The sequence below is a fragment of the Sphaerodactylus townsendi genome, linkage group LG06 (assembly GCF_021028975.2).
Source record: "Sphaerodactylus townsendi isolate TG3544 linkage group LG06, MPM_Stown_v2.3, whole genome shotgun sequence".
Classification (NCBI taxonomy): domain Eukaryota; kingdom Metazoa; phylum Chordata; class Lepidosauria; order Squamata; family Sphaerodactylidae; genus Sphaerodactylus; species Sphaerodactylus townsendi.
In genome coordinates, this window is record NC_059430.1 from 60,529,633 (window position 1) to 60,556,320 (window position 26,688).

Sequence of the window (26,688 nt, forward strand, 5' to 3'; positions counted from 1 at the left end):
TAAAAGGTGAAATCCTTAGGTTTACTTCCTGTTCTTTCCATACATCTTTTAAGCCTAAGTTTGTAAATTCTATAGGTAGTTTGTTTTGTGTCAACTTTGTTTTCCCTTTACTTTCTTGTCTATCTCTGAAGCAACTATTCAGTTAAAACCTCCCAATATCACCCTTTTCATATGTATACTCTGGTTGTTTATTTAATAGTTCCTCATAGAATCTCATTTTAATTTTCATTAGGTGCATAAATGCCAACTTCAAGTATCTAACACTTATTTCCACTCCCAAATATCTTGCCCCTTGATCCGCAAAGATTAATTTTGGACTTTATTTTTTTCAAGTATAAAGCTACTCCCCCCCTCTTTTTTGTAATGGCATCATGTACTAACATTCCCAATTCATCAGATTTTAAATATTTCTCCTCACTTTTCTTTATATGGGTTTCTCATGTATGGGTTACATCATTATTCATCTGTTCTAAATAATGAAATACCTTTTGTTCTTTTTTGTGCTCAGTTTAGTCAATTCACATTGCAAGTAAACATTTAGTTTCTCACCTGAATGGCATCTGAGGGTTTCATCTCTTGTTACTTTCCTTGAGAAGTGTACCAAAATGTCTCTTGGTACTTTCTTTTTTCCCCACAGAGCTTGAGTTCATGTGAAACATTCTGTCGATTCCTCTGTCTCCTCCATTTTCGATCCCAGTAATTCTGCCAATGCCTAAATTATTCTTGTTCTTAAATCCTTGTTTTCTTGTTCCTTTAATCCTCTGAATTTTAGTACATTCTCTTTTTGTTTCAGTTCAAGCAAGGCCTTATGGTCTGAATAGCTGCCTACTTGTCTGTGAATACTTGTCTATGTACTTGGCTATGAATCTTAGAATCATGTAGATCAGGTCCACACAACCTACAGTTCACTGGGCTGGTTGCAGCCCTTTGGGGGAATGCCTAACACCCCTTGTTTGTGACCCATTTCTGTTTCTTTCTGAGGCCTTGACAGGCTTGTCAGCAGTTATGAAGTCAGGGGAACATTGTTTTTCCTTCTCGAATGTTTAAAGGTATGAGAATTTCTCAATAGAAAGGGCCGTCCTCCCTACCTATGACCCTAAACTCCAAATGGGGCCATGTTGAGAATTAGATACATTGATGATATGAAGCAGCAGCTTCTCCCTTTTCACTTTTATAAGGGAAGAGAAAGAGAATCTCCAAGAAGAGAGGCACTGTAAATTCTCCTTATTTATTTAGAAAATTTTCATGTTGTCCTTCTAAAGAAACTACTTGTGGTTATTTGCAAAAATAACACAAACATAAAAATACCCTAACATTATTAAACTGCTAAAAACACTGGCTTCATTCAGAGCAATTAGTGCCCTCAGCATGACTTTCTTTGAGTTATACCCTAATCCCTTTTAAGGACCACTGCCAAGTGCAGAGTCAACCTGGGTGTTATCTGCACAAGAATGATGTGGAAATAGGTGGTGCAATGCAAAGGCAGTAAAATGTCCTGTTTCTTTTCAAATGTGGCTGGTGGATACCATCCATTTAACAGAATTTTTAAAGAAGGTGTTCATTAGAAATAGGAAAGACTGAAGTTCAAAATAACTGCTATCATTCAACATTTTCCTGAGACTAAGAATATATAGTCATTAAAATACAGACACTTGCACTTTGCCATAGATCTATAAACATTTTACTTGGTTGTGAGGAAATAAGTCTTTACTTCATTTTTTTTAAGCTTCAGCTGGAAATGTGGCAACTCCACCTAGTGAGTAAGGCTGGCTCCTGTTCAGAGTCCTGGCCAGTCACAGACAGAGCCCATTTCTGAATAACTCTGAAGACATTCTAAATAGTGCTGGAAAATGTTTGTTTGTTATTATATCCCACACCAACCCAAGCAGGGGCTTATTGCAGATAGCAATTTTTAGTCACCTGAGAGGGTTTCTGTACTAGCAAGCCAACGTGAATATACCACCATATATAGACTACTTAGTTTGATCAACCTTGGTTTGATCAACCTTGGCAGAATAACCAATTTATTTCTATTTTCTTGGCTGCAATTTTCCTGCATTCAGTGAAAATTTGGAGAAGTAAGAGTCTAATCTGTAAACGGTGCATAAAGATTATGACTATGAAACCATATTAAGACATGTAAGCTGGGTGTCATCAAGTTGCTTTGAATAGACTCAAACCCTGACACCAGTGCCATACTGCTATAATTTTGTCTTGAAGTTGCACCTGTGTAGGAAAACACATCAGAATATGTTTTAATGGAGTGTGTTTAAATATTGTGATTTTTAATTGCAAGCCACCTCAAGCACTCTGAAGAGGCAACATAAAAATATTATACCAGTATCAATCAAAATACATAAAAGAATATTAAAACCTATTTCTGGTTTTAAATCTTGGGTATCACTGAATATGGTACTGTTGTACATTTACCTGATTGATTATCCTATCCACACAGGAAACCCAAGGAGAGTGAAGGATTATAATAGTACAAAATATAACAAAATGGGGATCCTATAGCTGGTTCTGCTTCAGCGAATAGTAAAAAGGTTTTCTGTTGTTGGTAGTGAAGTCAACTGTAGAGTTTCAAATGGAAGAAAGTCATGTATCTGAAGTGTAACAGTTTGAGAATGTGCTGTCTGGTTTCTGATCGTGAGTCTGAATGTGTTATTTTTTTTATTCCTTCTTTCATGAGAAACCAATTGCATCCTCTTGGCATGTATTGCAGATGAACAAGAGAGCTCAGGAGCAATTATTTATACTGTTGAGCTCAAGCGGTATGGAGGACCTCTTGGGATCACTATTTCTGGCACCGAAGAGCCCTTTGATCCCATTATCATCTCTAGTCTTACTAAAGGCGGACTCGCTGAAAGGTAAATTGAAAATAAGGTATTCATAGTGCAGCTATTTTCTGTGTTCACTCATGTGTAACAATTCATTTAGTCATAGATAATAATTCTTCCCTGGCAGTCTATGCATTTCCCACAATGTAACACAAAGAAAACATTTAATGATCTTCAGTCTTTTTCTTGCTGGTATATGATAGAGGCTATTTTAAATCGAGAAAATATTTTTTCAAAGGCTTATATGATTATGTCATCATAATCACATAAAGAAACTTTCAGTTTTAGCCACACTCAGATAAATTATGGTTTTATTAACTTTTTTTTAAAAACACACACCAAATATTTACTTTTGTGGGTTAGTTATTTCCTTTGCTAATTTTCCCTTTTGGAAGACTATCAGTCATAACTAAAGACAACTGCAGTTGGTGCATTTCTTAGTGACATATAGGGTTTCAAAGGATGATGCAGTTGAAAAAGAGATCACTTTGAAGGAAAAGCCACTCTGCCCACTGGTGGTGTCTGGGAAGAAGAAGCGGTGTTCTTAGGATGGCTGATGGAGTTGTTGCAGTTACGACTTCCAGGGCCAAGTTGTGTAATGTGTAAATGAACCTGTTGAGTTTCTTCAGAAGTGGCTGGGGTCAGTTATTTTGGGAATGTAGAGGATCATCCTGACTTTCCATTACAACACTTATATAAGCAAATAAGTAATATAAGCATAAAATGTGATGATATAAAATATTTAGCAACATAGGATCAGTTTTCTGAACTTTTGAGATATTTCAAAACAAGCAAAAGGACTTCTACATCAGCCATGATGGACTAGGAGCTGTCAGGAGAGTTGTCAGGCCAGCAACCCCCAAGACAACTTGGGATGGGGTGGAGTGGAATCTGATGAGGTAGTGTTGCGCTGACTTGCTAACATCACTTCCAGTAAAAATTAGACATGACATTATTAGATACTCTATAATTTACAAAACCCTTATGGTTTTACTATAGAGTTTTTTAAACTCCACTGCGCCATTTCCAGTGTTTACTGGAAATTACATTAGCATTCTGGTCCAATGCTAGCAGGAACTCCATTTTCACCTCCTGGAAAGCACCATGATACCAGGAGGTTTCTCACTATAATGGGAGACCTGGCATCCCCAGCTGCCAGAAGGTAGAGAAAGAAAAAGTCATCTACAACCCAAAACCTCATAAAATTCAAAGTTTGGCAGGGAGGTCAGTTGAGAGAGGCAGCAATGAGGCAATATAGATTTGATTTTCATGCTGGTCAAACAGCCCAACTCTCTTATCTACTGATTTGAATGGAAGGTCACAGTGGACTCAGATGGTTACTCTTGGCTCTTTCACAAGGGGAATAAATTAAGCTTTAGAGCGAGTCAAGTCATACCATCATCATAGATGTCTACAAGTGTGCTAGTTCCCCAGCCACTTATCAGAGTGGGTTATAACATCTACTCCATACTGGTCTTGATAGCTAGTGGATTCCCTTAATAAAGTTGTTGCTTATTTAATCTGAACTCTTTGTTCCTATGTATCTGCATCTTCATGTCTTGTCTGTGCAACAGGAAGATAGTAAGTGGCTGTTCATGTTACCATTGTAATTTGATTGCAAAATGTGTTCAATATAAAGGATTTGTTTTCTTAAAATGCATCTAGTATCTGGAACTATTCTTCTTCATTGGATTTAGAAGATAGTAATTTTAGTTAGGATTGTACCTTAAATGTGTAATTGCAGGTCATATAGCAATATTGAAATAAGAATTATTTGATGCTGTTCATTTGATCTGTCACTGACTCTGAAACTGAAACAATCTAATCTACATGGATATCTACATTTCAGCTCACTTTCAAATTTTATTTGACTTTTCAATGTTTTATTTGTGTTCCAGGACAGGGGCAATTCACATTGGAGACCGGATCTTAGCAATAAACAGTAGCAGTCTAAAAGGAAAACCACTGAGTGAAGCTATACATTTGTTACAGATGGCAGGAGAGACAGTAACCTTGAAAATCAAAAAGCAAACAGATGGTGAGTGTGACTGGCAATTTTACACCATCTACAGTGTTGACATACACACACACACACTCATGACAGACATTCTGCCTGTAACCTTTATGTATAGGTAAGTAGAAACAAATCTGCAGATATGAGAAGGGGACTGTCTAGTTTGAAGCCAGAGGTGTCATAGTCAGCACAAAATGATCTTCTGGATGATTTTCATAGAAAAACTGGCAGGTGTCTGATAGGAATTCTTCGGGCACAGAGCATTCACTGGTCCCATCTACTTTCATAATCTAATGCAGCATGGACACCTTCAAAATTTAAGTGAGCACAGATATTTTGTAAGGCTAATGTTACTTAAAGAACTCAGTTATCAAAAACGGTAAATCTAGGTGTATTCATTATTTTAAAGGAAATAATTTGTGACTCTGTTTAGACAATTGCTTTTCTGAAGAGACACTATTGCAGACTTTGTGACACATGAGCAACCCAAATCCCAAGGCAGCTAGGGACAGCACTGCCGTCCCACCACCCCACCATCTCAGAGGGCTTTCAGACAGTTTGGGGAAGAAGCTAAAATTAAAAAAAAATCCTGACCACCTGAAAGCCTTCCATAGGACTAAATGGAATTATACTACCTGAAAAGTAATTGTAAGGCTGTGACCACCACATTCCTGGCCCTAAAACATGGGTGGAAGCCAACTAGCTTCCACCACTAGGTATGCCCTGCCCCACCCCAACTAGATGCCAGTATGGCTCCACGGTTTCTGGGTTTTGCTGGGTTTTGCTGCTGTGGAGCTGAGGGGTGGCCGGACACTGGTATCCTTGCCCTCTCCACCGACATAGTTGCTCTTTATACCAGTGGAGGGGGCAAAGACATTGGCACAAACCCACATTGTATCTGAGCAGTGATTCGACCCTTCCCCTTTGGATTGAGCTGGCCATGTTATCTGATTAAACTAGGCTCCTCAGGTTAACCACTGTGGTTGCAAAATACCTCTGCCTGTTTCAGTATGATTGTGTCTGTTTCATCTAGTATCACTTAATTAACTGGTATGGAATGAGCTGTCATAAATAGAGATATGGAAAAGCCTTCTGTATTATACCTTTAAAGTTATCAAGCTCCCACTATTGCCTTAGGTTTACTGCTATGGTAGTAGTTAAAGAGACATCACTTAGATTTCTTCATAGAAATAATTATCTGTATACAGCCTGTTTATGTAGACTGTTTATAGGCAAAAAGTCCTGCCACGCATAGTATTTAATTTTGTAACACACTTATCATTCTTCATTTCCTTAATTCCTGCCAGCTACAAGCCCCAAGAAGTTCCCTGCCTCTGGTCACCTCAATGAATCCAGTGATACAGAGGAAGCTGCAGCCACCACACAAAAACCAGGCAAACTTTCAGAAATATACTCCACTACTGTCCCAAGTGTGGACAGTGCTGTAGAGTCGTGGGATGGCTCTGGTATAGACAACAGCTATGCAAGCCAAGGTGAGTTATGAATTTCAGCAAACTCACTTCCTGCAGATAGCAATTCCTTGGCAACACTTTTTAAGGTGACTTTGCCATGCCTGAGAGGCATTCTTACCATTCAGCTTTATAGTTTTCTAGATGCTTGTGCTTCATTAAGACTGCACACCTTAGCACATTGTGTTGCCTCCTGCTTTCACCTAACCTTGATTTCACTCTTTCGTGACACTGTGATGGGTTATAAAACATATATCAATACGTTTAACGTCCTTCTGCTAGTTTTACTGATGTCTGAATGGCCAAATCCATAGCTAAATAGGTTTATCCTTTGTTAATGTGAACATCTGAGGCCCATGCATTATGATTTTTAAGTTGATTGTAGACAAGATTTATTGTAAACCAAAGGGGAGAATGAAAGTAGTATTCGGTGATTTATTGCCTTTTTGTTTCTCCTTTATCTCATGACATTAAAATGTCAGGGGGCTTTCAGAATAATAACTGGCTTGAGGGAAGGTTTTGAAATAAGAATAACAGAATTTCTTTTACCCCCACAAATTGTCATGGTTACATTATAGTATTTAAGCATTATTTAAGAATTTGTCTTTAAATCTGAGTGTAATTTTGAGCTGTAAAAATATAGCTTTTAAAATGCCATATGATTAAAGACATTTTGTTTCTGCTAAATTAAGGTATTAAGCCATTGGTTTTTGTGGCTCATTCCGCACATGCAGAATAATGCACTTTCAAACTGCTTTCAGTGCTCTTTGAAGCTGTGCGGAATAGCAAAATCCGCTTGCAAACAGTTGTGAAAGTGGTTTGAAAACGCATTATTTTGCGTGTGCGGAAGGGGCCTATGACAAAGTCTAAATAGATCATAGAGATCCATTGGACAGTATTGTCTTTCTTAGATTTTAGGCCCTTGTCACATGCTTATTTTCTCCTCTATGAAAGCTATTACAACCCATCTCAGCCTCTTCTGATTATATGAAGATACTGAGCTGTGGTTTCCTGATTAGAAGGGCATGTTTTCCAGCCATATGTTCAAGATACATCACTATCTGCATAGACACCAGATCACCTTTCTGTTTCACCAAAGAACTGTAAACTGCAAACTGTGTATGGCTTGATATAAAGTGGTCCAAATCAAACAGTCAAAACAGAGTCAAAGAAGATTCGGAATAAATAAGTACAAAATTATGAATATTGGGCCAAAAATCTTAACCACACATCTGAGGACAGCTCTGGTCAGTCCAACTCAGAAGAATGTCATAGCACTGGAAAGTGTACACAAAGGAAAACTCAGTATTATAAAGTGTTTCAGGAACCATCGCTACAAAGAAAGACTAAAGTACTGGAAAACTGGGGAAAAGTTAACTAAGAAGAAAACTGGCAGTAATTTATACTGTTATGAATGGTGACAGTGAAAAGAAACATGTTTTATTGTTGTGTTGTCTCATAACAATGAGTCTTGATATCACCCAATGTAAATAATTGATAGTAGATTCAGCCCAGAAAAAAGTACTTCTTCCCACAGTACCTAAGAAACTTATGCGACAGTAAACTTGTAGAGCAACCTGGTGGACATTTCTCTTCTGTGTAAGAAAAGGAAACACTCATTACAGAGATCAAGGCAGATAAGCACTGATCCCTAAGCACTATTGTTACTAGATCTGATTAATCTTACTTTTTAAAGCACTTTTGTGGGTTTGAATTTGTATTTTACAGAGTTTTTACATTCAATTTCAAAGGACATGATTCAATTTAGTTTGCTTATACACCAGAAATCACTGTTCAGCTGTCATCCCTTATCCCTTCTGGAGAAGGCAAGTCTCGACATGAGGCTATCATTTAGTTTGTTTGACAGTAAACAACACATCAATCACACAAGACTCCCTGTAGGTAATTTGTTCACATATCTGAAAAACTAATGAAATATTGAATTATGAGTATTTTTCTAAAATGAAAATAGATCTAACATGTAAGATCTCAAGGAATATTCAGCCACTCATCTCTGGTGGCAGTAGACACTATTATGACTTACAACTGCAGTGCACAGATCAGAATGATAGAAATGTGAAATTCAGTAGTTCAGGTATAAGGTCACACGTGGCGTGGGGGAAACAGACATAAGCATTTAGTTATCCCTTGGGGACTCATTAACAGGAGGCAGCGTGAAAGCATAGAGGTGGAATTTCAGAATGTAGATTGATTGTCAGATGTGCCATGTGAAGGGAAAAGCACAATTCCTGAATGTGAATAAACAAGCCATTTCTAATAGGAATAGGGAAGTAACTGTATTGTTGATATCACATCAGTTGTGGCTGCTCACGTTCAAGACTGTCAAATTTAACAAGTACAAAAGATGAGTAACTACAGTTAACGAAAATGTGCCATTTTATTATATATGAGGTGACACATAATGGGTAAAGTGATGATGCCACTTGTTAGAACTAATCTTAATATATTATACCAGGAGATCTTCTGATTTTAAATAAATACTGCTGTGTACATGTCCTGCTAATTTAATTGAGGAAACATTTAACAGCTCTTGCTGGCCCATCCATTCAGCAGAACTAGGCAACCTACTATGTGCCTGCCTCTCCCAGACTTGGAGGGGGGCAGGGGGACCAAATCATCCCTTTAGATCAAGAAAATGGCATGCTGGAACAGAATCCATACTGCTTCCCTGAACAAATTTAGCTGGCCCTACTGCTACCTTCAGTTACAAAAGATGTTTGGCAGAACAATCTAAGATCCCCCATGTCAAAATGCAGTGTGATACGAAGTGTTTTTGCACACAGCCTTTCATTCACTGTTCTTTAGTTGTTACTCATTTTCCTTGAACAGTTCTGCCTTTAGGCTTAGGGACAAATCAGGTGGAGATTAATGCAGCTACATTTCCTGTTAGATTATTTATTTACAGTGCAACCTTAAACTGGGGTTCATTCTTCTAGGACCATTGGTGTCAATGGGTTTAGAAGAGTGTCACTCTTGCACTGTTGGTTCTGCTCACACTCTGCTTCCATCTTGACTGTATTTAATTGGAGAAAGGAATTTTCCCAAGGTCATATGAGCAATGAACCTGGGAACGTTGTTGTTCACTGTAAAATGTGGTTTGCCTTGTTGCATCGATTATCTCAGTAACTTTGTCCTTTCTGTTGTTCTTCTTTCTGCTTTGGGCATACTCAAATCTGAATTCTGTGAGCTGATCTGTGAGACCGTTTGCATTTCAGCCCCTCTCTTGTTCTGCTTTCCAGCATCCCAAATCTTTAAGATAGAAGTGAAAATAACCAAGTCATCAAGTAGAATGTGTATGAAGCAAAACATTTCATTGCATAAAGATGATACGTAAAAATTGTAATTAATTATAATGAATGTAATTGCTTGCACAATTAATTGAAGACAGCTAAGTACAATAATTGCCTGATCATGTATGCCAGATGCCAATAAGAATTGGCATCATTTTGGCATGAAAAATAAACTATGCTTTTGAGACCCAATGACAATGTAGTAAGATGGTGCTTGAGGTTGAAATCGTTACTTCAGATTAAGATAATAGCACAGCTTTTTAATAGCTTTGGGCAATTCTCGGAAAAACAAAGATGAGGAGAAAAGCACATTGGAAATGCAATATGGACTTTAAAAAACAGGCAGCATTCATAAATATACAATTAATATTTTAGCTCCCAGTTATCAGGCTTCAGGATACAGCTTCAATACCTTTGAATGGAGAAGTCCAAAACAAAGGGGCAGTTTGCCTCCTCCAAACAGACCCAGAACAAACCCATTCCATGATACAGGGCTAATTGATGATGAATGGAGCAAAACGGCACCAAGCAGGTAAGTTCTGTACCAAATACGTATTTCCAATGCCAGCAGAGTTCTTTGTTAACACTACATCTCTTAGGTTCAAAATACCAACTGGCAACATGTCCTCTAACTGTGCAGATATTTCGTATTTACACTTCATGCTGCGTGACATTTATTAAGTTAGGTTAGTGACATTCATGAAAGGTTATGACGCTGAAAGCAAGACTTGTGCAGTTGGTGAACTTCTGTGCATTGAAAGATAGCTCATTGATTCTTGATAATAATGTAAAAGCTGAAAATGGAACTTCTTCCTCACCACCATCCCTTCCCATCAGATGTTATAGGAGGCTTTGTTTTCAAATCACCTATTACCAGTAAATAATATATTTGTATACCTATGGTACCTGTGCATTAGGTAGAGCTTCTTAGTGTGTTATACAGTGTGATTGTTCCTTCCATATGGATGGGTCTTATGATGCCCTGTAACCTTTGAAATGCCATGTGGTACAAGTGAGCAAGATCATTCTTTTAGCAACCAGTGCTGCACTTCCCTGGAAGTCTTCCCTGGGAGCAGCAGCGGTGTAGTGGTTAAGAGCAGGTGCATTCTAATCTGGAGGAACCAGGTTTGATTCCCCACTCTGCCACTTGAGCAGTGGAGGCTTATCTGGGGAATTCAGATTAGCCTGTGCACTCCCACACATGCCAGCTGGGTGACCTTGGGCTAGTCCCAGTTTTTCGGAGCTCTCTCAGCCCCACCCACCTCCCAGGGTGTTTGCTGTGAGGGGGGAAGGGCAGGGAGATTGTAAGCCCCTTTGAGTCTCCTACAGGAGAGAAAGGGGGGATATAAATCCAAACTTTTCTTCTTCTTCCTTCTTATGCTGGTTTCCCCTTTGGATGCCATATTGGTGACAGTGCAATGCTCTGGAACATTAATTTCAAATTAGCTTCCAATATTGCCATTTCAGAAGGATCACTGATCCTGAAGAAATTATTCCTAGCCAGGACTGAAGATGTTCACATTTTTATTTTCTACAATAAACAAAAGGGTTGAACAAGTCTTAGACCAAAATTTACATGATAATGGAGAGTGCATTTTACTTGTGGATAAAACTCGATTTTATATGTTGATAAGCTTTGAAATTTTTGCGATTGCAAATGAAGTTGCAAATGAGATGATGATGATGATGATGATGATGATGATGATGATGATGATGATGATGATGATGTGATTTCTATACTGCCCTTCCCATTTCAGGTTCAGTTGCAAATGCATCCAGACACATGCAAATGTGCCTCATCTACCCCCACCCCCGTAAGAGCGACAAAACATATAGCCTACCACACTGTGCCACAGAGAGATGCACATTGTACTGTGACATACCTGTAAAGGTGCCAGCCATAGATGCTAGCAAAATGTTAGGAGCAAAAACTGCCAGACCACGGCCATGTAGCTAAGAAACCCCACAACACCCATTTGAATTTTTTTGTGCAGTTTCCAGGCAGACTTCATTACTGCTTGTTTTCTAGTATTTTCAGAGTGTACTCTTAAGCAGTTACACACATCTTAGCCCACTGACTTCAGTGGTTTTACAGAGGTATAATATTGCTTAGTACTGCACTGTGACAGACTTTATGGAAATGTTGATAATGATTACAACCTGGTTGAGGGAATACTCTACAACAGTGGTGGTGAACCTTTGGCACTCCAGATGTTATGGACTACAATTCCCATCAGCCCCTGCCAGCATGACCAATTGGCTGTGTTGGCAGGGGCTGATGGGAATTGTAGTCCATAACATCTGGAGTGCCAAAGGTTCACCACCACGGCTCTACAAGGTCTTTCCAGACACAAAGCTGCTGAACATTATCCTGATTGCCATCATGGCAAATACAAAATTTTAATGGATTTAGATTCCTGAATTCATGATATACGTAGAGAAAAACTCAGGTTTGTCTCTGTTGGCAGTAGAAACAAGCTGATCCTAATCAAGGCTGCCATTCAGCAGATGGATATTGACTATTCTGAGCAACTGAACAGTGATCTAAAAACTTCTGAGATTTCTGAACATGATTTGAGAACAGTAAATTATTTAGAAAAAAGATAAGTAAAATTTGGGGAGGGAGAAGCAAAGGCTCTGAGTTTTGTTAACAGAACAGGACTGGACTCCTGAAGCACCCATGTGTAGATGTTCAGTGACTGTCTACTAGGGCAGCATTTAGACAGCACTTAAAACCAATATTAAGCTGATATGTGCACTTGTAAAATTGGCTTTCATACTGGTCTTGATATTATTCTTTTCCCCACATTCTGGCCACAGCCTGTGCCTTCTTATCTTGGGATTGTAACTGTTAAATTCCTAAATAGCTACAGGACAATTATACCATGACAGAGCATAAATGTAATCCTTTTGACAAAGTTTCACCACTTTTCAAGGTTTCACTAGTTCTTCTAATGTCCTGAGACAGAGCTGATTTTAGGGGCCCTATGCAACCACTTGGCCACCCCCCCCCCCTTGGTGAGACACAGTAAGAAGCCATTGCCTGTTTTCCTCACCCCTGTTACCATGGCAATGCAACAAGTAAGGAGTGTTGGCGAGGCATTGCTTTCTGTGCTCAAATCTCCTACACAAACTGTAGGGAGTCAGCAAGGCAAAGTATGGTAACACAGAGCTAGAACAGCTCCTGTGATTCTCTCACACACATGCTGCACCAGAGAGGCATGGCAGTACCCACCCTCCTTGCCACCCCACCTGTAGTAAGGTGGACGAGGACCGTGCCTACCTCCAATTGAGAGAGGGAAAGCAGGGTTCCTGTGACCTCCCCCTGGGGCCAGGGTGAGCCTCCTTGGGCTGCTTCTTACTGTAGCAGAGAGTCCATAGACAGGCGGGGATGGGGGCAAGAAGGCACCCCTTCACCTCTGGGGCCTGGGCAATTGCTAAAAGTGTGCCCAGTGCCCAGTTGGCTCTGTGCTGTGTGATTGGGTGAAATTCATCTGGGATGAAACCTACTAGAATATAGAACAGAATTGTGGCTCTGATTGAATTCCAAAATATGGATTAATACATTTGGGAAAATATACATTCCCCCTTCTAATCCTGTTTCAAACGCTAGTCATTTACTGATCTGTATTATGTGATCTAGGCAGCATGACTTAAATGCAAAGTGATTAGTTTGCATTAATAATTGTAGAGCTTGGAGATGTTGCAGGATTTATTCAACTGAATTAACATGCACTCTGAACCCACATCTACTCCTGTCCCCACAAACACATTTGCCCTTGTCACAGCACAAATCGTAGCAGTTGGAAATCAGCAGGATGGCTGTACAAAAGAGACTGGATGAGAGATCCATAATTGCCTCTTCTTCTTCTTTTTTTAGTCAATATGAATTGATTTCTCTTTGCTGGAAAGTTTTTGCTGCTTTTGTATTTTGTGCCTGACACCAGTGACGTAGGTATAGATTTTTTTATGGGGGATGTTCAGGGGTGGAGCCACATTCCACCCCTGAGGGTGTGGCTACGCCTCCCCAAGCCCCGCCCCCAGCCTCAGTGCTTATAAAAGCTCTCCGAGGCCAGGGATGGCAGACTCCCCTGTCCCCTCCCACCCCCCCCCACCGGCTGTGCTTCCAGTCGGCAGTCCCTTCTGCGTTCCCCTCCAGGCAGAGGCGTAGCTAGGGAAAATGGAATTTTGCGAGAGCCCCCCCCCCCCCCCGGGCAGCCACTGTGATGCTGGAATCCACCCACAAACAGCATCACTTTCAATGGTGTTTAAATTAGGGAGCCCAGATTCTCCTTTTAAATTTATTTATTTATTTATTTATTATCAATTTTATATACCGCCCCTCCCCCGAAGGGCTCTGGGCGGTGCACAGCATAAATTAAAACAACATTAATGGAGCATATAAACAAACACAATAACATTAAAACCGCCATGAAAACAGCATACCATACAAAAATATTTGCGTCCAGCGTTAATATCTACATTAAAGGGACAATCTGGGGTCCCCAGTTAAAGCAACATTGAAAGTTTTGGGGTGGATTCTCCCCAATCCTGAAACAGCATCACTTTCAATATTTAAACTGGGGATCTCAGATTCTCCCTTTAAATCCGTGCCGAAGGGGGTGGATTTAAAAGGAGAATCTGGGGAAATTTGGGGGGGGGGGTGCCTGCTGTCAGGGGTGCAATTGTTAAGCTAGCAGCACCAAACTTTCAGGGTATCTTTAGGAGACTCTTCTGATGATACCACCCAGGTTTGGTGAAGTTTGGTTCGGGGGGGGCAACGTTATGGATTCCCAAAGGGGTTGCCCCCCTCTCCCATTGTTTTCAATGTGAGCTAATAGAAGATGGGGCCCACCCTTTGGGAGACCATAACTTTGGACCCCATGAACCAAAACTCACCAAACCTGGGTGGTATCATCAGGAGAGTCTCCCAGCAAATCCTTGAAATTCTGGTGCTTCTAGCCTAAAAACTGCGCCCCCTGCAGACCAAAAAACACTAAAAAATACAAAAAACCCCGCAAACGGGGGGCGGAACTTTGAACATGCAATGGGGGGTTGAACCCAAGAACCCCCCCTTACCTACATCCTTGTCTGATACAATTAAAAACTTGAGCTGTTTCTACCCTGCCCCATGGACAAATTTTTAGCCCTGAAATTTGCTACCAGGATCTTTCAGTACAGGGGCAGTTTCAGCTTCTTTGTAAAGTGCTTTGCGAGTTAATCTACTTCCTTGTGGGTCAGCAGTTGTTCTCCATGGTCCATGATCCATGGCTTGTTGTCCTGCTGCATCCTTTTGCAATTATATTTTTAATACTGTGTATGATAAGCCATTCCTGTGAACTTCTCTGCTGTGACAAGCAAACCTTTCTCTATGAATCCAGCTTTGCAGGTGGCCCTGAAACTGAACAGGAGGAAAATTTCTGGTCTCAAGCACTGGAGGACTTGGAGACCTGTGGACAGTCAGGAATTCTGAGGGAATTAGAGGTAGAAGCAACCTTAATCCTGTCACACTATTCCAATTTCCTTTTTCAATTAACACTCATTTTTCCTCTTATTTTCTCCTTTTTTTTCCTAAGTTTGCATTAATCACACAAATTCATTTTAAAGCTTTAACCACCAACCCCCTTTCCACAGGACAAGGCTGAAAGGCGTCTGTGTTTGAGAAACATGACTCTCTTGGTACCTACCCTTTATGTTTATCTTTTTGGCTTGTGCAGCTGCCTTCCCTGACACACATTTTCCTCCTAATCAAGCTATTTTCTTTCATGGAACTGCTGTTGAAATTATACCAATATGTGTGCACCAAAGCTTCTCCTGTGCTACTGCTGGCTGCACCTGTTTGCAGGCTTATTTTGCCCTCAAAGCATACTTTCCTCAGCTGCTTTTAACAAGGACTTTCTTGGCATGTATCCATTGCAAAAGAACTGAATCTAACTAAATCTGAATTGAGAGGAACATAAAAGAAAAACAATCTCTAAACATTTTCAAACTTGGACAAACCAAGATGACCAAGAAAGGTGAACAATTATGTTGCAGCCTGATGTTGGCTTATGAATTCTGCATGTTTATCCAGTTTTTCATCAAAAAGCAAAATAAGAGATCCATTTGTTTACAGTTGCTTATGTTCCTTGATCATAGCAAATATATAATATTAACCGGTATTAATCCTCAAGAACAGTCTTTTATGTTCTTCAAAATTCCCTGTGTTGCAATATTGGCAGAGTTTCATTTAATTTTTATGTCATATCAAAATCCCTGAGCAGCCACAAGGAATGTGAATGGCATAACTAGGTAAGATCCGTGCAGTTCCTGGTGATTGCATAGCCTCAGGTTTATGGCTTCTGTATTGCATGCATTCTTTAACTTTGATGTTGATCTGATGTATGTTTAATTGCAATCCAAAGGAACCTAAGCAAAAATATGTCAGTTTGACTGACTTTTGTCAAAGGCATGGTACTTCAAGCATCTCTTGCAGATTTCCTTGCTGAGAGCACAGCAAATGGGTATGGAAATAGATAAGCAAAGGGAGAACATTCCAGTAAGTTGTTAATTGTTAGTGTGAAAGAAAGCCTAAAGTTCGTAAAACAAAACACATTAATTGCATAGTTACTAATTGTACTTAGCTGTCTTGTCAGCCCCTCTGTGTTCAGCACATACTGTGCAACTTACCACTTTACATCGGGCACTTGTTTTTCAATCATTCCAACTTTCTGTGGTGTTGTGGGGTTTCCAGGCTGTATGACTGTGTTCCAGTAGCATTTTCTCCTGATGTTTCGCCTGCATCTGTGGCTGTCTTCTTCAGATGATCCTCTGAAGATGCCAGCCACAGATGGAGGCGAAACGTCAGGAGACAATGCTGCTAGAACACAGCCATACAGCCCGGAAACCACACAGCACCCCAGTGATTCCGGCCGTGAAAGCCTTCAACAATTCCAAACTTTCCTCACTCCTCTCAAGGAACACCCTTGTTTCATTTCTCAACAATAAGAAGATAAGATGATTGATGAAATCGTCTTTCAGTTCCCCAAAAAAGAAACCAGGGTAGAATTTAAAGATGCTTGTCTGTATCTTTAATTCCAGATGCACTGAAGAATTGATAGCAAGTGTACATCTTCTTGAAAAGTTAACATACTTTGTTTTTATAGTGTGTCCAGTGTACAACATGCTTGCCATGCATTATCACACTAATCTTTTCAACAAATAGGGCAGGGTTATTATTCCCATAATGCTGATTAGAGACAGAGGCAGAGAAAGAGTATGGTGACTACATCTACTTAATGAGATTTAAAGTAAATAGCTTCCCTTATTGCAGCTCTAGATATTAGCCATACTACTATACCAGCTCTGAAGGCTAAAGCTGAAACCACATTCACAGAGTTGGATCAAACCAGTTTTTGTTTTCCACCCAGTCATTCTCAGTTACTACAGCTGCGTCCCTCATGGCTTTTGTCCAAGCAGGTCCCATGATCACCAAGTTTCGTCTTTTCAGTGATCAAAGGGACTCTTTCTTTTTTTTCTTCCCCACATCTGATTTACAGCAACCCCATAGGGAAGATATGTTTGGAGGTGAACTGCCATTGCCTGCCTCCACTTGGCAACCTGGGAATCCTTGCATATCTTCACCCAAATATTAGCCAGGGCTGCCTCTGCTTTGCTTCTGAGATCTGATGAGATCCGGCTAGCCTGGAGCTACCCAGGTCAGGACACCTTTAAAAAAAAAAAGCAATGGAAAAACCAGTTGGAAACAATCAGTGCCACGCAGAGTAGAAACTCCCTTCATCAGGTACAAGTAGGAATGATGATCTTTGATCCCTTATATCCCAGACAGAAAGTTGGAGGAAAAGTTGGAGGGAAAGTTGCAAAGAAGGAGTTATGATGCAAAGGTGCAATGCAAAAATGATTTGATTAGAATAGAAGGCAATGCTTAGGTGAAGAAAATTAGCATCTGTGGTAAAATAGTCTTATGCCCTATTCAGCCTGGTCTTATCATTCCTTTCAACCCTAGGAAGTTCCATTGTTCTGAATTTGTAAATGAACTCAAGTTCAGCAATCTTAAATTGTAATCTGCCCTTGAAGTTTCTCTGTTTGAGGACTGGCACTCCTCACATACACTCAAATATATCTGTCAACTCCAACCAATTCAATGCATCATTAATGACCTGTAATCTACGCTGGACAATGATACGCCATTCTCACAAGAGTTGGGAGGCAAATATTTTCTTGCCCGCAGACAAACTCCTAACTTCTCTCACACAACAATACACTTCCTATGATGGACACAGACTCTGGAACCAGAGCCTGCAGTGCGCTAAGATGCCAATTCTGCCCCATATGCATTCTGATAATGCCTTTACTGGACCTGATAATACCAGCCATCTCAGGTTCATTCATTTGTTCATCTCCCAGTGCTACATATGTCATCAAAGGTCAGCAATGCTCTTCCACGCTGTATATTGGACAAACAGGTCAGTTCTTTTACAGAAGGACAAATAGACAATCTGACATCAAAATTCAGAGTGTTAACAAACCATCTTCCAGGACATTCTGCTGGTGACATAAGAGTGGCAATTTTTAAACAGAGAAGTTTCAAGGTAAAATTACAATGTAACGTTGCTGAATGTGAGTTCATTGATTAATTCAGAATAGGGACTGATAGGGACTCAGGGATTAGCATTTGTAGTGAAATAAGAATCCTACACATTCCTTCCCTGCTCTAAATAAGCTGATTATAATATGCATTCTACCTTTGCATCTCAAGTTTTTTTGCAATACCCCTCCCACCTTCTGTCTGCAATATGAGGGCTCAAGGATCTCCATTCCTACTTGTATCTGATGAAGTGAACTTTGATGCCTGAAAACTTATACCCCCAAAATCTTATTAGTCTCTAAGGTGCTACTGGACTCAAATCTACTTCTGCTGCAGACCAGAATGGCTACACCACTGAAGCTATACATATCACTCAATGAGTAGGGGGAAATCAAGGATAGTTTTCATTCTAACTTGTTGCCTACATGTTGTGTGTCACGTGCTGCTAAGAATGTTTCTGAATGTTAACATTCAAATGTATGTACATAATAGTGATTATGCAGATAATATTTTGAAGAAAGGTCTCAACCACAAGTACTGGGTATTTCCCTAATAACTGTTACTGGTCCTCTACTGCATAGCTTTAAGTACAGTGATTTGGCACATAATGCTTGTGTCATGTTAAGTTCCTGAAGAATTTTTAATGTTGCACAGCTTTTCCTAATCCTTTTCCAATATGGAGTATTGATGCCATGCTTTCTTCTTTATCAAGACTTAATTGTTCTGCTTCTGCTATCTTTCTACAAAAAGACAGTTTTTCTCTGTGTGACCAATTCTTCATCCAACCCTGCTGATCACTGTGAGAGTAAGGAAAATCTCATTTCAGAATACTTGAACACTGTATTATAAAAACCTTTCTGAGCTATTCCATGATCCACTGATTACTTAAACGAGTTCCTGTTCTAACTGCAAGACTTATTTTAGAGAAAGTAACCTTGAGAACACTTCATAATAGAAAACATAGAGTGCAACGAGATATGCCTCTTTTATGCTGTGCTGGGAAATCATTTAAGAATGCTGCAGGAAGGGCCAATTCTGGTTGAGACCACTGCACCGGGGGTGCAGGTCAGAGGTCCAGTGTGGGAAGGAGGCAAAAGTCCCAAAACTGGGCCTTCCAGTGTTCTTAAATAGCTTTCCAGCACTATAAAATGGAGCCACATTCTGGAGGTGGTGGCAATAGCATCACATCTGGTTTTGTCCTTAGAGGCCGGTCCTACATATTACACACAAGTAACTGTTACACACAAGTAACTACATGTTACACACAAGATTTGTTAATAGACACAGCAATGCCTGCTTGTTTCAGGAGTTATTGAATTCTCCAACATTTTGCAAGCTGTTTCTGCTGCCTAATTTTCTATCCTCCCCCCCCCCCCCAAACATCCTGTCATCAAAAATAATCTCTTGGCTGTTTGGTATTTTCTCATATTGCCCTGCGATGAACAAAGTTTCTGCTACCTTTAATGAGTTGCACTATTTGCTTCAAATCTTTAAAGATGCTATGGTAGTAAATATCTTCATTATCATATAAGGTAAGCTAATTCTGTAGGTTTTAGGATGTTTAAAAATTGTTTCATAAAAATCTTGAATTGTCAGCAAACATTTCTTCAGTTTAACTTCAGTCTCCTGGCCACTCAGCTTAGAATGTATAGTAGCTTTTAATAGTTCCCTGGCATTTTGGTTAAAAATGTCATCCAATAACCTTTCATCCAGTAATTTCTCAAAGGACTCAGAGAAATTGTCCGTCTATCCTCCTGCCATTTGCTGTGCCCTAAAAATGATTGTGTTTGAAAATGATAACAGAACAGATGAGGCTGCCTGTTGTCATCAGGTGACCTTTCCACTTCTTCTACTATGTTATTTATTTATTTTTAAACCTGTTTAATTAATGCTGCAGGCAACAATTATGTCAGGGAGTACAATGAGTTTGAACCACAACAACCCACAGCATCGCAGCCATCTGGGAAGGCAAGCCAGCTTCCAAGAAAGAAGCACTTCAAGGCCACACTACAGCCAGACAACTCGTAGCAACACTTTACCATCTGATGTGGGGAGGAAATCTGTAGCGCTACAAAAAATGAAGCAAGAGATGAAGGAGATCATGTCACCAACACCTGTGGAGTTACACAAGGTACAGGCGCCATTTGATTTCCCCCCTTTGACAAAAGCTTTACAATGAACACTACACAAAGAAACTAGCTACTTGGCAATGCTTCCTCTAATGGTCCTCCAGATAAATGTTAAGGGCGTGAATGACCTTGTTGGTAAGGCCCTTGATGCAGAAGTAGAAATGTGTCAAGCTTATCTACACTGTCTTGTAGCAAGCTTTGCAGTAATGAATGGCTTTCATAAGCCATTTCTACCATATTTTGAACAGATACTCAGTGACCATTCATCCATTCACTTCAAAGAAAACAATTTGATTTACAGCCGTGTCTTTTTTGTTTGCTCCAGTATTGTGCTACAATAATTTTTCCCATAAAATTTTATTCTCTCCCATTGTAAAAGAATGTTACTGTCTACTTTACAATAAAGGCATGAGAATCAGTTTCAGTGACATGGGGGGTGGGGAAAGTATCTAGTCGTCTACTTTGCTACACTCAGAAAATACAGAAGAAATATATTTGTGTGTGTACAGGGGATTTGTGGTATATAGTAATAAGACTAGATTTTGTAATAAAGGATAGATTTTGCCATATGGTGCAAAGGAACAGGGAGTTGGTTATGGTGTGAAGGGCAGAATGTGACCTTTAGAAAGAAGGAGGTGTATGTCACACATTAAGAACCCCAGTATTATCTTAACCACTGTAAAGAAACTAAAGAGAACAAAAAAAAGGAAAAAGAGATCTATTCCACAATATCCAAGGAAAATTTAAAGCATAGTTAAGCATGCTGAAAGATCAATATGGAAATATATTAACTGAAGAAGACAAATTAAAGAAAAGTTGTAACGATACACTGAAGAAAAAATGAAAAAATGTCAGATTCATTCCAAAAATAATTTTTTGAAGATGAATCTACAGTGAGGTAAAAGCTACACTGACAGCAATTGGGAGAAACAGCATCAAGAGCAAATGTGGTAGCAGTAGAGCAATTCCAAGCTACAGAAACAGAGTCCATCAAAATCTTAACAAGAATATGCCAACAAATATGGTAAACAAAATAAAGGCCCATAGACTAGAAGTAACCAATTTACATTCCAATTTTCAAAACAACGAGACATCAAAGACTGCACCAACTATCAGACCCTTGAGTTAATTTCTCATGCAAGTAAAGTAATGCTCAAAATCATTTAAAACTGTTACCATATATACAAGAAATGCCTGATGTTCAAGCTGGATTCAGAAAAGACAAAATATTTTTGCACTAGGCAAAATATTGCAAATTTATATTGCTTACTTGTATGAGAGAATTTCAGAAGAAAAGCAGCTTGTGTTTCATAAATTACAGTAAAGCTTTTGACCATGTGGATGATGAAAAGCTACGGCAAGCTTTAAAGGAACTGGGTGTCCTACAGCATCTGATTGCTCGATACTCTGGAGAAGCGGCTACAGTTAGGACAGAATATGGAGAAACAGAATGGTTCCCAATTAACAAAAGTGTCAGGCAAGGATGTATTTTATCTCCTTATGTCTTCAGTCTATATGCAGAACATTTAAGAAAAGCTGGGTTAGATTTAGATGAAGGTAGAGTGAAAATATGGGGAGGAGAATGAGTACTTTGAGATACGCTGATATTACATTACTGGCAGAAAACAGCAAAGATTTGAAACAACTCCTGCTGAACAATAAGGAGAAAGTGCCAAAGCAGGATTACAGCTGAACATCAAGACAAAAGTAATGACTACTGGAGAATTACTCAACTTTCAGTTAACAATGAGGAAACTGAGATTGTCTGAGACTTTCTATTCCTTGGCTCCATCATCAACCAAAAAGGAGACAGCAACCAAAGAATCAGAAGCAGATTGAGACGGGGAAGGGCAGCCATGAAAGATCTAGAAAAGTCACTGGCAACCAAAATCAAGTTCATTCATGCAGTTGTATTCCCTATTGCTAGACTCAATTTGATTTAATTTCAAATCATTTGTGTCTAGAAAAGTTACGTTTTTCAGCATTTGACTTTTGCTCTTTAGTCCAGTGAAACATTTTAAAGTTTACCCATATATGCTGTTTCATCACCACCATCCTCCCAAACTAATAGAGTTCTATATCAAACTCTAAAACATGGGAAACAGGTTAGAACAGAGTAAATGGACATATTATTTGTAATGCGAGAAAAGTTTTTTCTTCACAGGTAACTTTGTATAAAGATTCTGACATGGAAGATTTTGGGTTCAGCGTATCAGACGGATTGCTGGAAAAAGGCGTGTATATTAAAAACATTCGGTCAGCTGGACCTGGAGATGTGGGTGGTTTGAAGCCATATGACAGACTTCTACAGGTAGTATAGGATCCTTGTGTTTTCTTGGATTACATTTTCTGAATACAGGACATTGGTTTTGTTAAGTGAGAGAACAAGTGTGCAGTAATGCAGCCAAACTCAGTATACAGTGGTGGGCAAAAATTGCTATAAGTAAGCTGCTAACTTTAGTTCATGTCCCCCATTCCTCTGTTTTGAGAACTGCATCAAAAGGAAGGCGGAAAAAACTGTGGAAGTCTGTAGCCATTTATGGTAGGATTCAATATAAGTATAAGCTGAACAAAACAATCATCACAGATCTGGCATAACTTCCGACCGCTGAAAGATGCAATCATATGCTTGATTTGCTTTACCATATACTTTGTATAACACACTGGGATTTAGTCCCAAGCAAAGAATGCATAAAATCAGGCTGCAAATTTTCACCTTTAAATCTTAACAAGCCAAACTAAACCTAATTGAATAAGTTATTTATTAATGGCATTTGTATGCCCCCCCCCCCCTCGGGTGGAGAGCCATTTCGTGCCGCTGTGCAGAAATGGTCATCCTCAGCTAGAATTTCACTTAAGGTGAATTTTTACTGCTTTTCTTTGGGGGTTTCTGATTTGTCTAAATAATAACCTTTTTTTTACCTTTCAGGTAAACCATGTTCGCACAAGAGACTTTGACTGCTGTCTAGTTGTGCCCCTCATAGCAGAGTCTGGTAATAAACTAGAACTTGTTATTAGCAGAAATCCTCTAGCATCTCAAAAAATAAGCACTGAGCAACACACTTTCACCACTGGGGAATGGAGCGATGCAAACAATGCCTTCCTTCAACAAAGTGGACACAACACCGGTTCAGAAATGCCACGGGAACCTACGAACACTTTATAGCCAAAAAACTGTATTAGTACAAGATATTTAAATGGTGCTATATCCCTTTGAGATTTCTACTACACTGGAAACACAGCTCTTAAGAAGCACAGGAGAGCCTGATTATTTCTCAAGACTCGTTATTTGGTACTTGCTTCCCAAACAGAATTTTGTTCTGTTCTTGTTTTTTATTATCATGAACAGTGCCATTCCAAAAAGACCCTAAATTCATGTGAAAATGAATGGTGAAAGTGGATTTATTTTTATCATGACAGATTTCATTAAGACATAGAATGGACAGAAAATCCCTGATTTAAACACACACACACACACCCCACAATTATTTTTTTTAACATCCAAGTTATAAACATGCAGATTGATCTGCAGAATTCTGATCGCATTTGAAGACCAGGTGATGAAACTGAATAAAGGAATGTTGAAATGTTCCTGCTGCACTCAGAAGGGGACTTGTACATTGGTTGTCACAGTGGTTGCTTTGTAGCAAGCTATGGTTTTGCTGCCTCTGCTGCAGTGAAAAAGGGGCAGACACGAGAACTACAAAGTGGCTTTACAACTTTGTTTGAGCAAAGGGGCACAGCAGGAATCTGAAATGTGGGGGCGGGGCGGGGTAGGGGTGGTTTAACATGTAGTGTCCAGCTGTAGTATGATTTTATTAGGAGTTATATTATTTCCTATGCAACAATGTACTGAACAGGATATGTCTTGCAACCTGTAAAGATTTTTTGACTTTGGGACATTTGAAACTTCTGATGAACCACTGATTTTTTTTAAAAAATGCAGTAAAATGAATTTTAGTGATATTTAAAAATAAAGTTTATACACACAAAGAAAACATTCAAGTAAATGTTTTTTTTTTACTTTGAATTATGGTAGCAAATAAATATTAATGCAAATCTTAACTTAGGACACATGCAAATTAAATTGTATAGTTACACAGGATAAATTTTTAAAATTAAGGTGAATGCATTGCTTTAAAATGTCTATTTAAATAATCTTTGTGGAATCTCCTTGACCCCAACTATTTTGGGCGATTAATTTTTAAATTGTAAATACATTTTGCACTCTCTCTCTCACACACACACACACACCCAAATTCTGCTCTCCCCCCCACCCTTCCTGTCAGAGCAATAAATTGTGCCAGTTGCTTCTTAGGCTCACCAGCAGCTGCTTTGATTTGTTTACTGTTATTGTCATGGTAATTAATGTTACTTGGTGACTGAAAAGACACTGGATTTGTCAATTATAACTGTAGAGTCTTCATATCTTAGCAATCCTTCCAATAACCAGGATTTTTCCCCATCTATTTGAATTGTTGCTATAGTCCTAATGATATTTCCCTTAACCTGCTTCATAAGCAAGCTTACCTGTCCTATGCACATACCAGTGAAATGTTTTACTCATTTGTCAGCACTGCCAGAGAAAATTCATTTAAAATGAAAATGAAACCCAAATCATGATCCACTTAATATGTATTTTTATTTGTAACAAATGGGTATTCAAATGAAAGTATTTTTGTACAAATTTAATACTTTAATAGCATGACATTTATCGTCCATGTATGGTTTCTGGGAATTCAAACTGTTGAAAAATTTGTATGAAAAACCAATAAAAAAATTAAAATAAACAATGATTTAAAGACTATATTCTTGCAGGATTTTCATGTGTTGTATTTTTGATGCCCACATTTCCAGCTTACGAAAGATTCTAAAATCTCCAAAAATGATCCATCATTCTCTATAATTTACATTATTCAGGTCTCCCAGTCAAAATACAAAAAAACAAGAAAGACTTAGAAACTGAGTTTACAATTTTTTACAGAGGCAGTTTTCTTAAGCCCACATGGAAGAATGGCTGTGCAAATTCTCCTCCCTGTTATCTGCAAAGCTGGTTTTGGAAAGTACAGCCTCCCCTGCAGAAGACTACATGGGGCCAGTGTGCTTGCTCCTGATCTCCTCCTTTGTGCATTCAGTGAACATGTAGGGCTGTCACAATTCATATGTATTAGCATTATGTCCCAATTTCTTTTGTCTTCTAATATACATGCAAACTTCTTGCACATAATTTATGATCTTGTCCCCTAGAGTGCACTTTTAAAACCTGCACCAGGTACAGACATATTTCGGCAAACCTGGTTTGAGGAAAAATCCCAAAATATTTTAAAGGGAGCACGCAGGTTACCTCACCCCCCCCCCACCCCCACCCCCGCAAACAGGGCTGGAAGAATCCTCTGATAACTTTGCCTTTTAAGCCCACCTTGACAGATCCTCAGAAGAATCCATTTTACCCATAAATGCATCTTGCAAATGTTTTCGTAAGTAAGTCTTTCTGGAGAACTCTTTGTTAGCTATAGATTTTTGAAGTTTGGCTTCTTCAGGGACAATATAGACCCGGCTACGTCATCTAGTGACAGCTTTGTATACATGCTGCCAGTTATGAAGACCAGCATTTCCAACAACATAGACAACAGTCTCCTCAGAACCCTGAAAACAGTATTGAAAAAGAATTCTTCAATAAACCTATTTCAAGTCAATTAGCCCTTCTTGTCTGTCTGTCTGTCTGTCTATTTCCACCCAGCTTGGAGTCCCAAGGCAGTGAATAATCAAGTGCTGCCACTGGCCTTACAAAGCTTAAGTACCTTTAATCACAAAAACAAATAAATCAGATGGAAGGAAAAAGCTTTCCTCTGCCCATTAATTTACCAGGATTTTTTGAAAGAGGCCCAAATGAGTTTTTAGTAAGGCAGAACATGAAGTTTTTATACTGTCCCATTTTGGCTTTTCCATTACTCTAACAGCTATCAATTTTTATTCTGCCCTTCCTCCAAGAAGCTTGGAGTGGCACACATAGTTCTGTCTCCATTTTGTTTTCATCACAAGCTTGTGAAGTAGGTTAGCTGGAGAGAATACAGCTTGACCAAGGCCTTTCAGCGAAATTTCATAGTTCAATGGGGATTTGAACATGGGACCTCCCGGATCACAATACAACACACTAAACACTACATGCCATCTAAAGGCAAAATTAATGCTCCCATAAAAACACTTTCTAAATTGTAAAAACCCTTTCTACAATGGAGGACTAATTTCTAACTTTAAATCATGACAGGGTCAAAATCAAGCTCAAAATCAACCTACAGTAATCTAAATCAAAGAACTATAATGGCTTTATTTCATAG

At 39.2% G+C, this 26,688-nt stretch overlaps 1 protein-coding gene across 8 annotated transcripts in view; it reads left to right on the forward strand.

Annotated features, from left to right (window-relative positions):
• GRIP1 (glutamate receptor interacting protein 1) overlaps nt 1–25,157 on the forward strand; it is a 275,878-nt gene extending 250,721 nt beyond the window's left edge. For 4 of the 8 annotated variants that reach the window (XM_048500227.1, XM_048500228.1, XM_048500233.1 and 1 more), the window contains 9 exons: nt 2,693–2,870; nt 4,739–4,878; nt 6,162–6,347; nt 10,010–10,166; nt 15,016–15,118; nt 15,269–15,313; nt 20,119–20,352; nt 22,515–22,661; nt 23,280–25,157. In XM_048500227.1, coding sequence (XP_048356184.1) covers nt 2,693–2,870; nt 4,739–4,878; nt 6,162–6,347; nt 10,010–10,166; nt 15,016–15,118; nt 15,269–15,313; nt 20,119–20,352; nt 22,515–22,661; nt 23,280–23,516 — 1,427 coding nt within the window. In that variant the 3' untranslated portion in view covers nt 23,517–25,157. The remainder of the gene's footprint in view (nt 1–2,692; nt 2,871–4,738; nt 4,879–6,161; nt 6,348–10,009; nt 10,167–15,015; nt 15,119–15,268; nt 15,314–20,118; nt 20,353–22,514; nt 22,662–23,279) is intronic. The other 4 variants (XM_048500230.1, XM_048500232.1, XM_048500229.1 and 1 more) reach the window with 3 other exon arrangements.
• The last annotated feature ends 1,531 nt before the right edge of the window (nt 25,158–26,688 follow it).